The sequence below is a fragment of the Desmodus rotundus genome, chromosome 3, assembly GCF_022682495.2.
Source record: "Desmodus rotundus isolate HL8 chromosome 3, HLdesRot8A.1, whole genome shotgun sequence".
NCBI lineage: Eukaryota > Metazoa > Chordata > Mammalia > Chiroptera > Phyllostomidae > Desmodus > Desmodus rotundus.
Window position 1 is genome coordinate 137833718 of NC_071389.1, and position 14120 is coordinate 137847837.

General features: G+C 45.9%; 1 protein-coding gene across 1 annotated transcript in view; it reads right to left on the minus strand.

Annotated features, from left to right (window-relative positions):
* MYRFL (myelin regulatory factor like) overlaps nucleotides 1–14120 on the minus strand; it is an 80114-nt gene that overhangs the window by 35572 nt on the left and 30422 nt on the right. Inside the window, 3 exon segments of the mRNA XM_053919758.1 lie at nucleotides 6041–6146; nucleotides 10506–10716; nucleotides 11472–11583. Coding sequence (XP_053775733.1) covers nucleotides 6041–6146; nucleotides 10506–10716; nucleotides 11472–11583 — 429 coding nt within the window.

Consider the following 14120-nt stretch of genomic DNA (forward strand, 5'->3'; position numbering starts at 1 on the left):
GAGTCTTCTCCCCACTGCAGACATGCTCTGGGGTGCGGGCACACACACAGCGTGAGCATATATTCTGAAAGGACGCGTCAGGCACTGGCAAGAACGTATGCACGAGAAACAACGGGGAGGCAGCTGAGAAGGCAGAGCTGTTATCTAGCTCAGAGCGGCCCCTTATCTAAGTGTTGTCTTCACACTCGGTGCTCTAATCGTACTGAGCCATTTGCCCTTCACTGAACTCGCAGAGGCTTCTGCCTTTCTCTGAACCACCTGTCCTCCCCTCTTCCCACCTTCCTTACACTTAGTGTCCTGTTCACCTGTAGTATACACACCCAGCAACCGGCCCCCACACTGTGTCCACAGCCAATTCTCCAGCACAGAGCAGTAACTCAGTACATGTCTGACGACCAAATGAATGAATGAATGTACTCATGTTCTTACGATGGCAGTTTATGCTCGGAGGCGTGGAGAGGTCAGAGCATTGTACTCTAGTAAGATTGAAGACACTGGCCAAACTTCCCGTTTATTTTTGTTATCTCAGGTTTCTCCCTCTCAGAAAAATAATGCTAATGTCCAAATCCCTGTGTTAGGAAATGCCCATGGAAATGCAGGTGAGTTAAGCAAGGAACCACTGGAGTTTAACATTCTCAGTGCAATGGGATAGTGGTTAACTGTACCCAGCAAATGGATTTCCGTTCTAGTTAGGTCCTTTCCCCTTTGGGAGGAGATTGGCTCAGGAAGGAGATGAATGTCCTTCCAGTCCCCCTCATGCCCTAGGGACCCTGGGACTGCAGAACACAATTGGCAAGCTCCTGGGTCCCTTGCACGTCCCACAATAAATGAGCCCACAACACAGGGAAGCAGCCTCTTCTTGGGAACTACAACTCGTCCACTGAGCAAGAGCGACTAAGCCTGGTGGCAAAGAATGCTTGGAGAAGGTGAAAGAGGCTCCTATTTCTTTCCTAGTGAGCGTCGCAGACTTGACAATCTCTCCTTGTGGCATCTGATGTGGCAGGGACTGACATTTTATAATCAGATCAGGGGAATAAAACAGCCTGCAACTGAGCATTATGAAAACGATTGCCAAGGGAGAAACTGTCTTTAGCCAATGGGTGTGGCTGGCAATTGTTTGGGCTTTGGATAAATTCGGCTTTAGATCTTTGTCCAAGAGTTTATTCTGTGGGTAGTACTCCAGGCACTGACATGGATTTAAAAAAACAGAATCCCCAAACCGGAAAAGCAGGCTCCTGCAATGGTGTGGAAGCTCAGCCCTCCAGCTGAATTTCCATCAGGTCCCTGGAGGAGAGGTTTGCCTCACCTGCATTTCTCTTGCAAAGAGGACAACTCTTGGGCTCATTTCCCTGCCTGTTGTGTTTTGATCTCTGCCTTACATGGGAAGAGCACAGTTTTCTAAAACTACTTAAAATTATGGTTCATTATTGTCTTTTGTGTGCTTTAGAATCCTTGCTTAGCTTTCAGGTATCTCTGTGTAAGTGGAATTTTCTATGGGAGGGTTTGAGTCCTCGACCGAGGCAAGTTTCCAGTTGAACTAGCACATTTCACAGCTTGTTGCAATTCTTTGAATTCTTGTCTTCCCCAGGTGAGGGATGAGCTCCTTTTGGGGGCAGTCACTGTGTCTTGTGACTCCCCAGGGCCAACTAAATACCTGGCATGTGTAGCTTAATGTTCAGTTAATGAACATAATCAATAGTTCTCTATCAGACACCTACGATGTACTAATCACTTTCCTAGGTGCACAGACAGAACAATTAGATAAGGCAGAAAGAGTCTCTGTCCTCATAGAGTATATTCTCCAGTGGGGGAAACTGGTCAGATACAAGTAAATCTCACGTAAATACACAACATAATACAATTTTGAGTTGTAATTAGCCCTAGGAAGGAAGCCAACAAGGCATTAAAATAGAAAATAATTATCACTATCTTAAGCCATCGTTATAGCGTTGGTCTCACTGGTTTTATTTTTGAGAGCACTGGGAAAGAATAAAGTAGCCTCCCGTGGAAAGTTAGAGCTTCATCCTGAGGACGACCAATAACCCAAGGGAAAACTGGGCCAAACAATTCACAGAAGGAGCAATCTAAATAGCTAACATAGGAAAGCAATGTACAGCTTTGTTACTAGTCAAAGAAAGGCAAGTTAAAACAATAAGATACCACTTTTCCCCAGTCAGAGTGCAAAATTTAGAAAGTGTGGTAATGTCAGGTGTTGGATATGTAGAGAAACAGTAAGCCTCGTGCGTTGCTGTTATGAGTTAGAGCTGACCGACCACCTGGCAGTATGTCATGAACTTAAGGCCATGAGTATCCTATACCCCACTGCTGGTGTAAGTTCCGAGGAAACCTCCCACAGATTCAAAAGGGGGCCTGCAGAGTTTGTGGTCACCCAAGCTGGGGGATCCACACTTGAGAAGGAAAAGTTAAAGACACAGGCCAAGGAATTCCATGCATCAGACTAGGAGCAGACGTTCATGACTAAAACACATTCAAAAACAACACTAGCCATATCCCAGAAAGCCCGGACATCCAAGGATATATAGGAAACACACTGGAGTGGCTGCCATTGCTGTGGAGGGTGGGATGGAAAAGGAGGTGAGGGTAAAGACGGGGAAATGCAATAAAATAAGGACTGTAGTACGTCAACTCTGAAGTTCCAACAGTAAAGACAAATCCTCTGGGTGGGGGGAGGGCAGTGAAAGGGATTGTACATCTTGAGAGACACCACTGTTGCAGAAAATGTCTTTACTCTTTAGCTCTCTGCTCAGTTTAAGTAGCTTGACGGCACAGCGATGGGTTGACTAGCTGAGATGAGTCCGGGTGCTTTGCAGGTGAAGTCCAAGTCCAAGCAAGCTGTAGCTACTTACTGGGAGGAAGAGACTGAGCTAGGTGCCAGACTTTGCAGATAACGGTAATTGAGCATTGGCCAGAAAGGGACCGAATTATACTTAAGACTTTGCTTCCTTAAAAATTACTTGAAAATATTCTCCTCAAGCACTTTGGCATAAATTCAGCTATTCTAAGTTCCACTTGGCTAAATCAAGTGTGAAATTCCAGGTCCTGTAGCACAGGCCTGTCTGATCGGCAAAGCAGTGCCACCCCCTGCTGACACGATACTTCAATTGCAGTTTTAGGTGTCTGGGACCAGGACTTCTTTCCCCTACACTTTATTGCAAAAACTGTCAAGCACACAGAAAAGTTAAAAAAATTGTAAACACTCATATACCCACCACCTAAACTCCCCAGTTACTACATTCTTCTGTTTTTTTAATCACATCTCTCCACCCATCCATCCATTCATTGGTCTTCTTTAAATGCATAAGAAAAAACAATAACTTTTTTTACAAACATGACTATGAAAAGAAGTTTTCCAAGAAAACAATAAATGGACTATTTCTCTCAAAAACTTTTACCAGAAAACAAAAGAATTCTCTTCCTGCTTTCAGCGTAGGGAGTTCCTCAGAGAGAAGATGATCTAAAAGCAGTGGTCCGCTGTTGAAACATCCAGGGTTGGCTGTAACAACTTACGAACTCTAAAGAACTCATTTAGCTCGGAGTCAAACCAATCACGTGAGTGCAACAGGGAGTGCTCGCCCCCACGGCAAACTTATCATCACAACCAGGGAGTCAGAGGAGAAAAGAAGGGATTTCTAAACAAGCTGCTGAGTAGGACATTTAAAAACCCCACTTAGATTCCGGGCTGGCTTTTTGAACATAAATTAATTTCATTTTTTATAACTCAGTGTTTCTCTATTTAAACATGAAAAATACATCAATCTATAAAAAGAAAATACAAAGCATTTCAGAGAGATCTGAGGGGGTGGAATCTCTGAGTGGTAGACAGAAAAGTGTATTAATAGTTGACCATTTATTAGGTTCTGCTATGTTGTAGCCCTAAAAGTCGTCGTCCTAAGAAAACCTGCACTAGCAAAAACCATTTATAAGAACAATTGCTTGGGGGCGGGGGGCAGGACAAAGTGATTAAAGCAGAATTGAAACTAACCATAAGGAAGTTATTTTTGCTGTTGGAATGTAAAGAATAAAATAATGTGTTCTGTATAACTATACAAGCGACCTTATAGTTCCCCCGAATTTGCTGAGCCAAATTTTGGACAGTTTTATCTGATGCTGAAATTCATGCTCTTAACCACTGTGTACCATAAGACTATCGGTAATTTTTCAGTCATCAAAATCAATACTGTTTTGTTAACGCTCACTTTCCTCCCATCTCCTCCATCTCCTCCCCATTTCCTCGCTGATCCGCTCTGCTCACTTGACTTTCAGCACTGTGCTTGCCCCGCACCCTCCTCCTGCTTCTTCCCAGTCCACTCAAGCATCACAGGCCCTCTCTCTCCTCCACAGCCCCCACTTGAAGTGCTCGGTGTCCTCTTCGCTTCTCATTCCAAGTGAACTCAGAAAGCCTGCAGAGCCAGGCAGGTAACAGGGAGCAGAGATGTGAGGGCATACGAAGCCCCCTGGGGGAGCCACCCCTTGGCACCATGTCACCAGATCTGATATTTCCAGGGAATCGGAAATCTGAAATTTGTTTGAGGGCTTCCTAATTTTGGAAGGTAGGCAATAGATTTGAAGGTTTTTAAAGTACCATGGGTCAGGGCAGGGGCAGCAGGGTGTGCCTACAGGCCAGACTGGGTCTCAGGCTCCCAATCTATGACCTGCGTCCATAACCTTTTGCTTCTTTATGTTTTTCTTTATTTTTTTTTTCTGTTTGTAGTACAGAAATATTGGCTATTTTACTCTGAATGGTGCCATCCAGGAGAACGGGGAGCTAATACTCAAAAGCCCGAATTCCCTAATGGTAGGTTACAGATTATATAGGGCAAAATCACAAGACATCGTGGGTTAGGTGTTCGGGGCCATGCTGGGAGCTTCGTGGTCAGAGACTGGGTAAGGGTGATGAATCCTTTCTTCAGGTCTTGAAGACAGCTCTGAAGTCGCCAGGGGATCGACCCACATAGGGCTCAGGAGCACACAGATAGCTGCCGAGTCAAAAATCATTTCCTTACTCCAAATGTGACACCTACCAAGGGTGAGCAGCACTGGCCAAGGTCCCCCTCCTTGGTCATTGAGGCAAAACAGCCCTGACAGCTTCTCAGGACTCACAAACCAGAGCAGGGTGCCCAGCTGGGCCTGCATCTACTGTGGACAGTAGCTCTGGGCTATGGCTCACCATTTGTTACAGGTACAAGTTTCATGTGCCCGATGCTTCAAAGGAAAGGCCAGTAATCAAGACATCAGAGTATGGAGCAAAGAAAGGTTTATTGACTGAGTAGGCCTAAGCAGAGAAGACAGGGGTACGTTATGGCATTTGCCAACCTTTCCCTTCTTAATATCATTATCCGTGTCCGCAGCTTCCCTCCACCCCACCTGCTCTCAGGTTCCACACTCCCTGTCATCACCTCTGGGCATCTTCATCTCACTGGTCAGCTGACATCTCACAGTCAAAATTGAACTCATGTTTTCCCCTAGAGAACCACTTCTCCTTTATTTCAGACTTCCTTATTTTACTAGAACCACTTTTCTTCCTTTCATTGACATTCAGAAACTCAGGCACTAATATAAACACATTCTTGTTAGAGACCCGGGATGTGTCAGAGTCTGTACTAAACAACACAGGATTGACGAGGCCCCTTCTCTGTCCTCCAGAAGCTCCTAGTCTGCTGGAGGAGAGAAGATGCATATTCAGAAGCCTAAGACATCGTAGAGACAGGATCAATCCAGGCATCACAGAATTCATTCATTCATTCGACCAATATTTATTGAATTCGTACAATATTCTAAGCCCTGGAGTTAAAGCCACACATCACTGAAGACACAGCTTTGAAAAGCATAGAAAATTTTTGCTCTCACACAGCTAATTGGGGATATTGGCAAAGAACAAGCAGGCAAATAAACAAGACAATTTTGGTTAGGGACCAAAGGTAGCAGTGTGTCCTCTGCACAGAGTTGCAGCCCAAGGGGTGGACGGGGCTTGTACCGGCCAGAGGGAGCATCTTTGTCTATTACTAGAAGGACACCATACACGCTCACAGTGGCCCTGAAGCTTACAAAGTGAAGCCCGGTGATGTGGAGACTGTTTAGCTAAGGTGGCCAGGGAAGGCCTTGGTGCTGAGATACAGCCAATGGGTCTTTCGGACAGAGAGCACAAACCAAACCAGCTCAGGCAGAAACAAGCTGGCCAGTGTGAGAAACAGGAAAAAAGGCTGGTGGGCCAGTGGTGAGCAAATGAGCCGGGTCACATCACAGATACATCATATTTGAAGGGTCTCAGCTTGTTCCGGGTGGAAGGGCAGGTGTGAGAGTGTTAGGAAATGAGCTAGAAAGACCAGATTCCATCCAGATTGTGGAGGCTGACAACAGTCTAGCCAATGAAGAGCCAGAAGTGAGAAAGGGAGATTGTATGATCAGGGATCTGTGCTGTTTTGTTTTAAAGGAAGACAATTCTACCGGTGGCTGGCAGGCCAGTTAGGTCATTATAAGAGGGATAAAATGGAAAGAATAAAGAGGATAAAGAGGAGAGATGATGAACAGGGGATACTGCCAAAGTAAGAACAACAGGACTCAGCATCTAATTGGATACTGTGGATGAGAAAAAGGAAGGCCCGAGAGGCCTCCTGTGGTTCCCTCCCTCCATCAGTCTTACCTTCAGCCCCCAAGGCCAGCAGGGTCTTATGTCACTTGTCTCTGTCTCCCCACTTCCCTTCCATCCGTGAACTCCTAGTGTCCAGGTATCCCCTCTCCTTCCTCTGAACTGATGGGGTCATTCATTTATGCACCCATGGTACCTCTCACATTGCAGCGTACAGCATTATTTCTTGTGTACTTGTCTTATCTGTAAGGTACCTGAAGACAGGAACCAGGTGTTATTTATCTCTGCATGACTCAAATGACAATTCCTGCCACATTATGGTTGAAGAAAAATAGGATCAATGAGTAAAACGTAGCTACATACTAAGTTATGGCAGAGTCGTTTATAACATTAAATCTTAAAAAAACACATACAGATTATTCAATGAACAATTACTCAGAAGATGAACATCATCCTTATATAGACTCAGTTAGGACTTTGTTTAAAGCAGTGCTTACATTTATTGTGTACGTTTTTCTTATACCAAGTACACCTAATAATAAGGCTCAAGAAATATAACCACCCGCTCCCGTATCATCACTAAAACAAATAAATAAACCTGCCAGGTAAAGAGATGGGTGAACAAGCCAGAAAGCCCCAGTGGCCTCATGCAGGGTTAGATGACGGCCCTTGCTGCCCTGTGGCCCCCTGACCCCAGTGTCAGCCCTGAGCCCTTCCACTCCACCTTCCATCGCTGAGCTTCCGTCACTGCCCGGCCCCGAGGAACTTAGGAGAAGCAGCACAGGACTCCAGATAAGAGAAGTTTATCTGGCTAGGTCACCTCTCCTCTTAAGAAGAGAAAGACCCCTGGCCAGTGTGCTTTAGTTGATTGAACAATCATCCCGTAGCTGAAGGGTTGCAGGTTCGATCCCCGGTCTCGGTGCATAAAGAAAAGTTGTTTGTGGCAACATTGACTGACATGACTAATCTCCAGCTTTGCTTGGTTGTGTGGACATCTTTAAAGATCCAGCCATTCCTTTACCTATTGTGGTATAACATTGCAAAGTACACATGGAAGTGATATAGCAATCGTGCAGCACAGAGTTCAACATTTATATGAGCTTTTCTAGTTTGCGTTTTAGCTTCAGTGACAATTTCTTTATAAAGACAGGGACATTAGATGGAGGTGAAATGGCATAGAGTGGAGAGACTGTATCTTGTCTGATCTCCAGCAGCTGCTACAATGTGACGTCCAGGAAGTCCCAGTGACGTTCCTAGCACCCTGCATCTCTGGGCGTGGCAATTAAAACCACCAAGTTGCCCGTGTGAATGGGTGGGAGCCAGGAAAGCAAGAGGCTCTCCGTACCTCTTGCTTATTTTACAATTAACAAAGAACATGGGACAACAAGAGCCACGTTCCCTGTGTCCTTAATGAGAAAGAATACAGGTGATATTTTGTGAATGGAAAGGAGGGGGATTCCACAATGTTGAGGATTAAACCAGCAATTGAAGACCATCCTGAGGAGACAGCCTGAGAAGAAAGAGCGTGGAGATGGTGTGATGGATTCTGTGCATGAGTGTGGCCTTAGTGCTGTCTCCGTAGATCATTATCTCTCTAAGGTCCTGTTACTAAGAGAATCGCAACTTTTCCACTCTGGACTCCTGTTGGTTTTACTTATTTATACACTGAATGCTGCCTTGGCGTGACTTGCTTCTCAGGTGAGAAATGAACCTGGCTGTCTGGAACAAGAATGCCACCCCCTACTTTCCCAGGGCTCTGCACTTGCCTTCCCAGGAATGAACTTGGGTTGTAGCCTCTCCTGGGGGAAGTGGGGTGTGGCCCTTGGAACTCCTGTTGCTAATAATCCAAACTGCCTCCATTCAAATCATCTGGGAATGGGAAGATACTGGGCCAGGGAGAGAACTAATTATTTTGCTGAACGAGACTCATGAGGCCCTGGGCAGAGGTCACCTACACAAAAACACAGAAATCCGTTTCCTGAGTGTTCTAGGAGAGGGCCACAGCTTGAGTGAGTAACCCCGCGAGCCCCCACCTTAGCGGCCTAGTGACACACTCCCAAGGCTGTTTCCTGAGACAGACAGCTGTGCCTTCCCTCTATTCTCTCACCCCAGGAAGCTAATGAAAATGTAAGAGAGTGTGACTTTATCATACGAATACTTCTGAATATAGTTTATACTTTAAGTAAATATAAAATATTTAAGTAAATTATTTGAAAACTTCAGTACTTTATTATCAAAAATAAATTTCTCAAGTGAAGTGGTAGCCCAGGTTTGAGAGAGAGAAGACAAAACATTTCTTTTATCAAAGATGTGATCCTGGGAAGCAGGAGAAAGTAACCCGTCCTCTGCCCCTCGGCCTTGCAGCCCAGGCCGAGCAGGCTGTCCAGACCCCATCATCTAAGTGTTTGTTGTCAAAGAGCTTGTAGCTAGAAGGGCCTGACATGAAAATGCAGCAGGATTGGTAAAACTGGCATCACCAGAAGGCAGGTTAGAAATGCAGGACTTAGGTCTCACCCCATTCTTGCTGAATCGGAATCTGCATTTTCATAAGATCTCCCACTGATTCTTACATACTTTGAAACTGAATTGACAAATTACAAATTTGTCTCACTCAAACATCTCTTTGATTACTATAAAATCCCCATGTCAATCAGCCTTCCCTCCCAGCATCGAATATAAGAATGCAACGTAAAGCAAATCGGCAGCAGGGTAAAATTGCAAAGCTCGCAAAGATGTGGGATTTCACAGAATTCACAGATGTGATCTTGGAAAACTACTCAAATCACATAGAAGGCGTCAGGCAGGGAGGAGATGGCAGCCTTAGGTCCCTTGATGAGCTAATCCACGAGGATGGCGACATTCCTTCAAAAGAGAATGATATAAACATCAAAGAATGAAGACAGGCCCTTGGGAAAAAACGATGAGGCTCATGAATATCCTCATAAAAATGACCCACTTTATGACTGTGCCGTGAAAGTCAAACATACAATTTTGTTGGAAAAGCTGCTCAAAAAAATCAACACTTCAGTTGTAGGGTAAAGGGAAGCAGTCTGGCTTCCCCACCCAGGTGTCTGGGTAACTAAGGGAAGCAGTGTTCCCATAGCCTTGGAGGGGCCTGATGAATATACGTTATATAATTTTTTGGCTTGAGCCGGCTTTGTTTATCTCTGGTAGTTAAGCAGGTAGGGGCTTCTCACTAGATTGACATGCAGCTTGCAGTGGGCGTGGCCTGCCCACCCACGAATAAAGGCACACCAAGCATCCACAGCTCCGTGCATTTTCTCCCGTCTCCCCGAATCTAGAGTGGAGCTGCCAGGCCTTGACAGGCTGCAACACATCAGTCTTCCGTCATTCTAAGGAGGAGCACATTGTTTTAATGATCGTGTAGATCAGGGGTGTCAAACTCATTTTCCCCAGGGGCCATATCAGCCTTGAGGTTGCCTTCAAAGGGCCGAATGTAATTGTAGGACTGTATAAATGTAACTACTCCTTAACTAGGGGCAAGGAGCTCAGCGCTGCCGCCAGGCAAACACAAGGTGTCAGGCCGGATAAAACAAGGTGGAGGGCCGGATTCAGCCCTCAGGCCTTGTGTTTGCCACCTGTGACATAAATGATATTATGTGAGATAAGTTACTTTCATACATTTTAGTTCCATCTTGCAAGACATAGTCTGATCAAAGCTTGTTGTTGCTATTTCTCACAATGTTCGGTGGTTGTAAGGGTGCTCCCGCTACGGAGACCTCCCCAGGGTGGCCTCCGACCACCAGACCCGCTGAGCTCCAATGCTTACTGTGCATACTCCTTTTTCTCTTTCCCTACGGGACTGCTTTATGGCACCTGTGACCAGTGTGGGATCATCAACACCAACTTACTCCCCAGCTCGGTGAAGAATTCTTACTGTCCTGTTTCCTGGTTGGATGTCCCAGCACACTGTGATGTCACAGAAGGGGGTTCACACGGGGTTATAGCTCTGCAGGCAGGAGTGTATTCCAGGGTTACCTTATCGACCATGAGGAAGTTCTGCAGCGTCTCTCCGTTTTTGCAGGTGACACCACCTACCTCTCTCACAGCTCTGGGCAGGATCTCTCGCACCTCCTGGACAATCATTCCTAGACACAAAACTCTCCCACAGGATGGGTCAGGAAAAGACCTTTCCAGGGAAAAGCCTCCCAGGCTTCCATCGGAAAGGAACACGACAGCCGCAGGCAACAGGGCAAGTCCTTGCACAGGGATGCTTATCCCTTCTCAGCCTTTGCTTTGATCTACACGCATTTGAAGCAGAGAAGAAATTTTGAGCCATGAACCACTATAGGATTGAGGTGGGAGTGCCGTTCACTTTTCCTTGAGACTCTGATACCTTAGCGTTCCTGTACAGAGAAGCACGGGTGGGGAATTAGCTTGGGCATTTTTTCTTTTCCTGAAGGAGCACTTTGCCCCCTAATTGGGTCCCCTTTGTTTAGGATGCCCAGATTGGCGTATGATCACCACTCTGGCCCCAATCTGGCCTAGGCCTGCCATTGTCCCTCTTCGTCCCCGGACTACCCAAAGGCACACCTCAAACAGTGTGAGCTGCCATCTGCCTCTCGGTCCTATCCCATGAGCAACAACAGGACTCCGGTGAAAAAAAGCAAAATATTCAAAAACCTCCACCAGTCTGCTGGGATGCAGGAATGGGGATGGGGTGTTGAGTAAATGGCAGGCATTTCTCTAAGCTTTCCTGCTCTAGTGATCATGGGTTTCACAGAGGACTAGTGAGACCGACAGAATGCTGTCCAATGCCACAGCACACAACCTCCAGGTACAGAATGCAGAATGAAATTTTAGCAGGTGACAATGCAAAATTAAACAGGAACTTGGTGTGTACCTGTTTGATGGGCAGCATGTATGTATGGCCTTTGCAGATGCGAACTCAGTTCGTAGTCATATTCAGCGATCCTCGTTTGGGCTCTTCTTCTCAGCCGGCCATTCGTGTCAGCCTAATTGAATTAAAGAAGAGCAGATTTCACCCACTTAGATATTTGGTATACAAACCAATGCCCACAGTGGCCCAGAGAGATTAGACATGTGGAAAATGGGATTGTCTTTTCCTGCTGCTCAAAGTATTTTAAGGGAAATGCATATTTTTCTCCTTAGAGAAGCCTAAGTTTCAACTTTCATGTTAGTGACATCTACCCACTGAGCCAGTTTCTATGTCTAAATTCCAGGACCCAAACTCCCTCAGTTACTGGCCTTGCCTTTTTCCCCCTCCTCTGAGAGGTGAACCCTCCTTCTGAGAACTGAAGTTGCTCACCTTGGAGAGAAACAATTGCTGAAGGATTGAGAAGTGTCATTTCCAAACGAACCCACAGTATAAAGACCAAACCAACGCAGGTCAATCTTGTATTTAGAAGTTGAAAATTCAAGTTTAGTTCAAGTAACAGGCTTTGAGGTATAGACATATCCTATATCATTGAATTGCTTTTGACCATTTTGCTAGAGCAAATTTCTTCAAGTGGCAGACTGTAAACCCAGGTTGCCCACCCGCTGGACCCTCAAGGTGCAGACTTTCCCCTGGTGGGGGCGGCCTCTCCCAGACGCCCGTCAGTGACCGTGCTTCCTGACTCACTGCTCTGGCAGGTGGTTCGAGGCGCTCCCAGCCATCACTGCAAATTCCTCAGAAAAAGTTCACTGGGTCCCAGCAAACCAATACCAATCAAGACTAAAACAGTACATTTTTCCTAAAGCTAAATGTGTTTGATTCAAAGCCTTCCCTTTAGGGGGCTTTAAAAAATCAATTTATGGTATAACAAGACTGATTTTGTTTAAATGACCTTATTCAAGTAAAAAGTTGGCAGCCCTGTGTGAGTCCCCTAAATTTTCTTTTAGAACATAACTGGGTTATGAAACCAGTGGCCGTTCAAATTACACTGCCTGGACACTCCTCCATGTGTGAGAGCAACCGAAAATGCCTGGTTGTTGCTGCCGCTGCTCCTGCTGCTGCCGGTTTAAGAAAACCCTGTCCTGACCCTCGCCAACTCTGGGCCTACTCCGTCAGGTGAGCAGGAAAGCTCCTCCGATACCGTTACAGGCTCTTGCCCTTCCCTGGTTTGCCTGATTGAGAAAGGTTGTGGCTTGGAATTTAACTGACTAAATGGACAAGCTTTACTTCAGGTATTTTTCAGGCAGTACCATGTGGGGCTCACTGTCGCTTTAATACCTGCTCTTATGAAAAGCTTGGTTCAATGCATGAATTCACTGGTTTATATGACTGATGTTTACCAATCACCTTCAACTACACCTCATGCTACACCAAGTGTTGGGACTTCAGAAATGATTGCCTTTTCACCTGAAACTAATACAAAATAATATTGAATGTAAACTGTAATTGAAAAATAAAATTTAAAAAATCGTGGCTTTTTAAATGTTTGTGGCCTACACAGGAAGGCAGACTCATCACATACAAACTATATGACAATGCGATATGCAGGGTGATGATGGAATTAGGAAGAGAGAATCATGGCCGCCCCAAGCAAGTGCCAAAAATATTCCCGGGAGCAAAAAGGAGGAGGGCTTCCTCAGATGGTGGAGCCCGGCCCAGATCTTGGCGTACTTCAGTTCTCAAACACGTTCTGCTCCTTCCACTACAGGGCCTTTGCTCGTAGCACTTTCCCTGCCTCAAAAGCAATCCCTGCCCACCGCCCCTCCCCCTCCCCCAGTTTAAACACCCCTTCACAGGGAAGCAGGTCTTGACTTCCCAGACCAGGAAGAGTCCCTCTGCTTATGTGCTCATGGCGTCTGTTCCTTCCCTTCACAGCACTGATGATGCCATCACCGCACAGCTGGCCGCGTCACCCCGTTCCCTGTCTTCCCGATAGGCTACACTACTGAGGTGGGGACACACGAAGCCATGGTTTTCTGTTCATCACCGAATCTCCAGTTTCTAGGACAGTTCCTCCCATGTAATGGGAGCTCAGCTAATATTTGTTAAATAAATTAATAACTTTAAGATGGGAGTGATTTGTGGAAAGATATGGGGAGAGCTGGGAAGGGAGAGACTCAGACAGGCATGCTGGGCAGGAAGAACACCACGAGCCAAGTCCCAAGGCAGCAAATCCCCTCAGTGACGTCTGCAGAATTTGACATTACTAGACTATAAAGACAAGGTCAGAACAGGAAGGGCCATGCTGGGAAAGAATGGTCACCATCGCACATGACTGTGAGCTCCTTCATTCCTTCAACAAATTAATCAGTAGTTACTATGTGCCAGATGCTATCCCAAGTACTGGAGATAAATGAGTGTTTCTCATCTGGGGTTCAAATTTTAATAAGAGCTCTATTCCTTAGGGGAAGACCTATGTCTTGTTTATTTCAGGAACTGCACAGTGCCTAGCAAAGTGCCTGATGTAACAGGCACCCAGGACGTCGTGGCAGACAAGAAGGAATGAAAGCATGGAGGTGGTGAAAGGGCAGAACAACCCCTGACACTAACAGAACTGAAGACAGGGGGGCGATCAGGAGCCAGCCTGGACTGGCC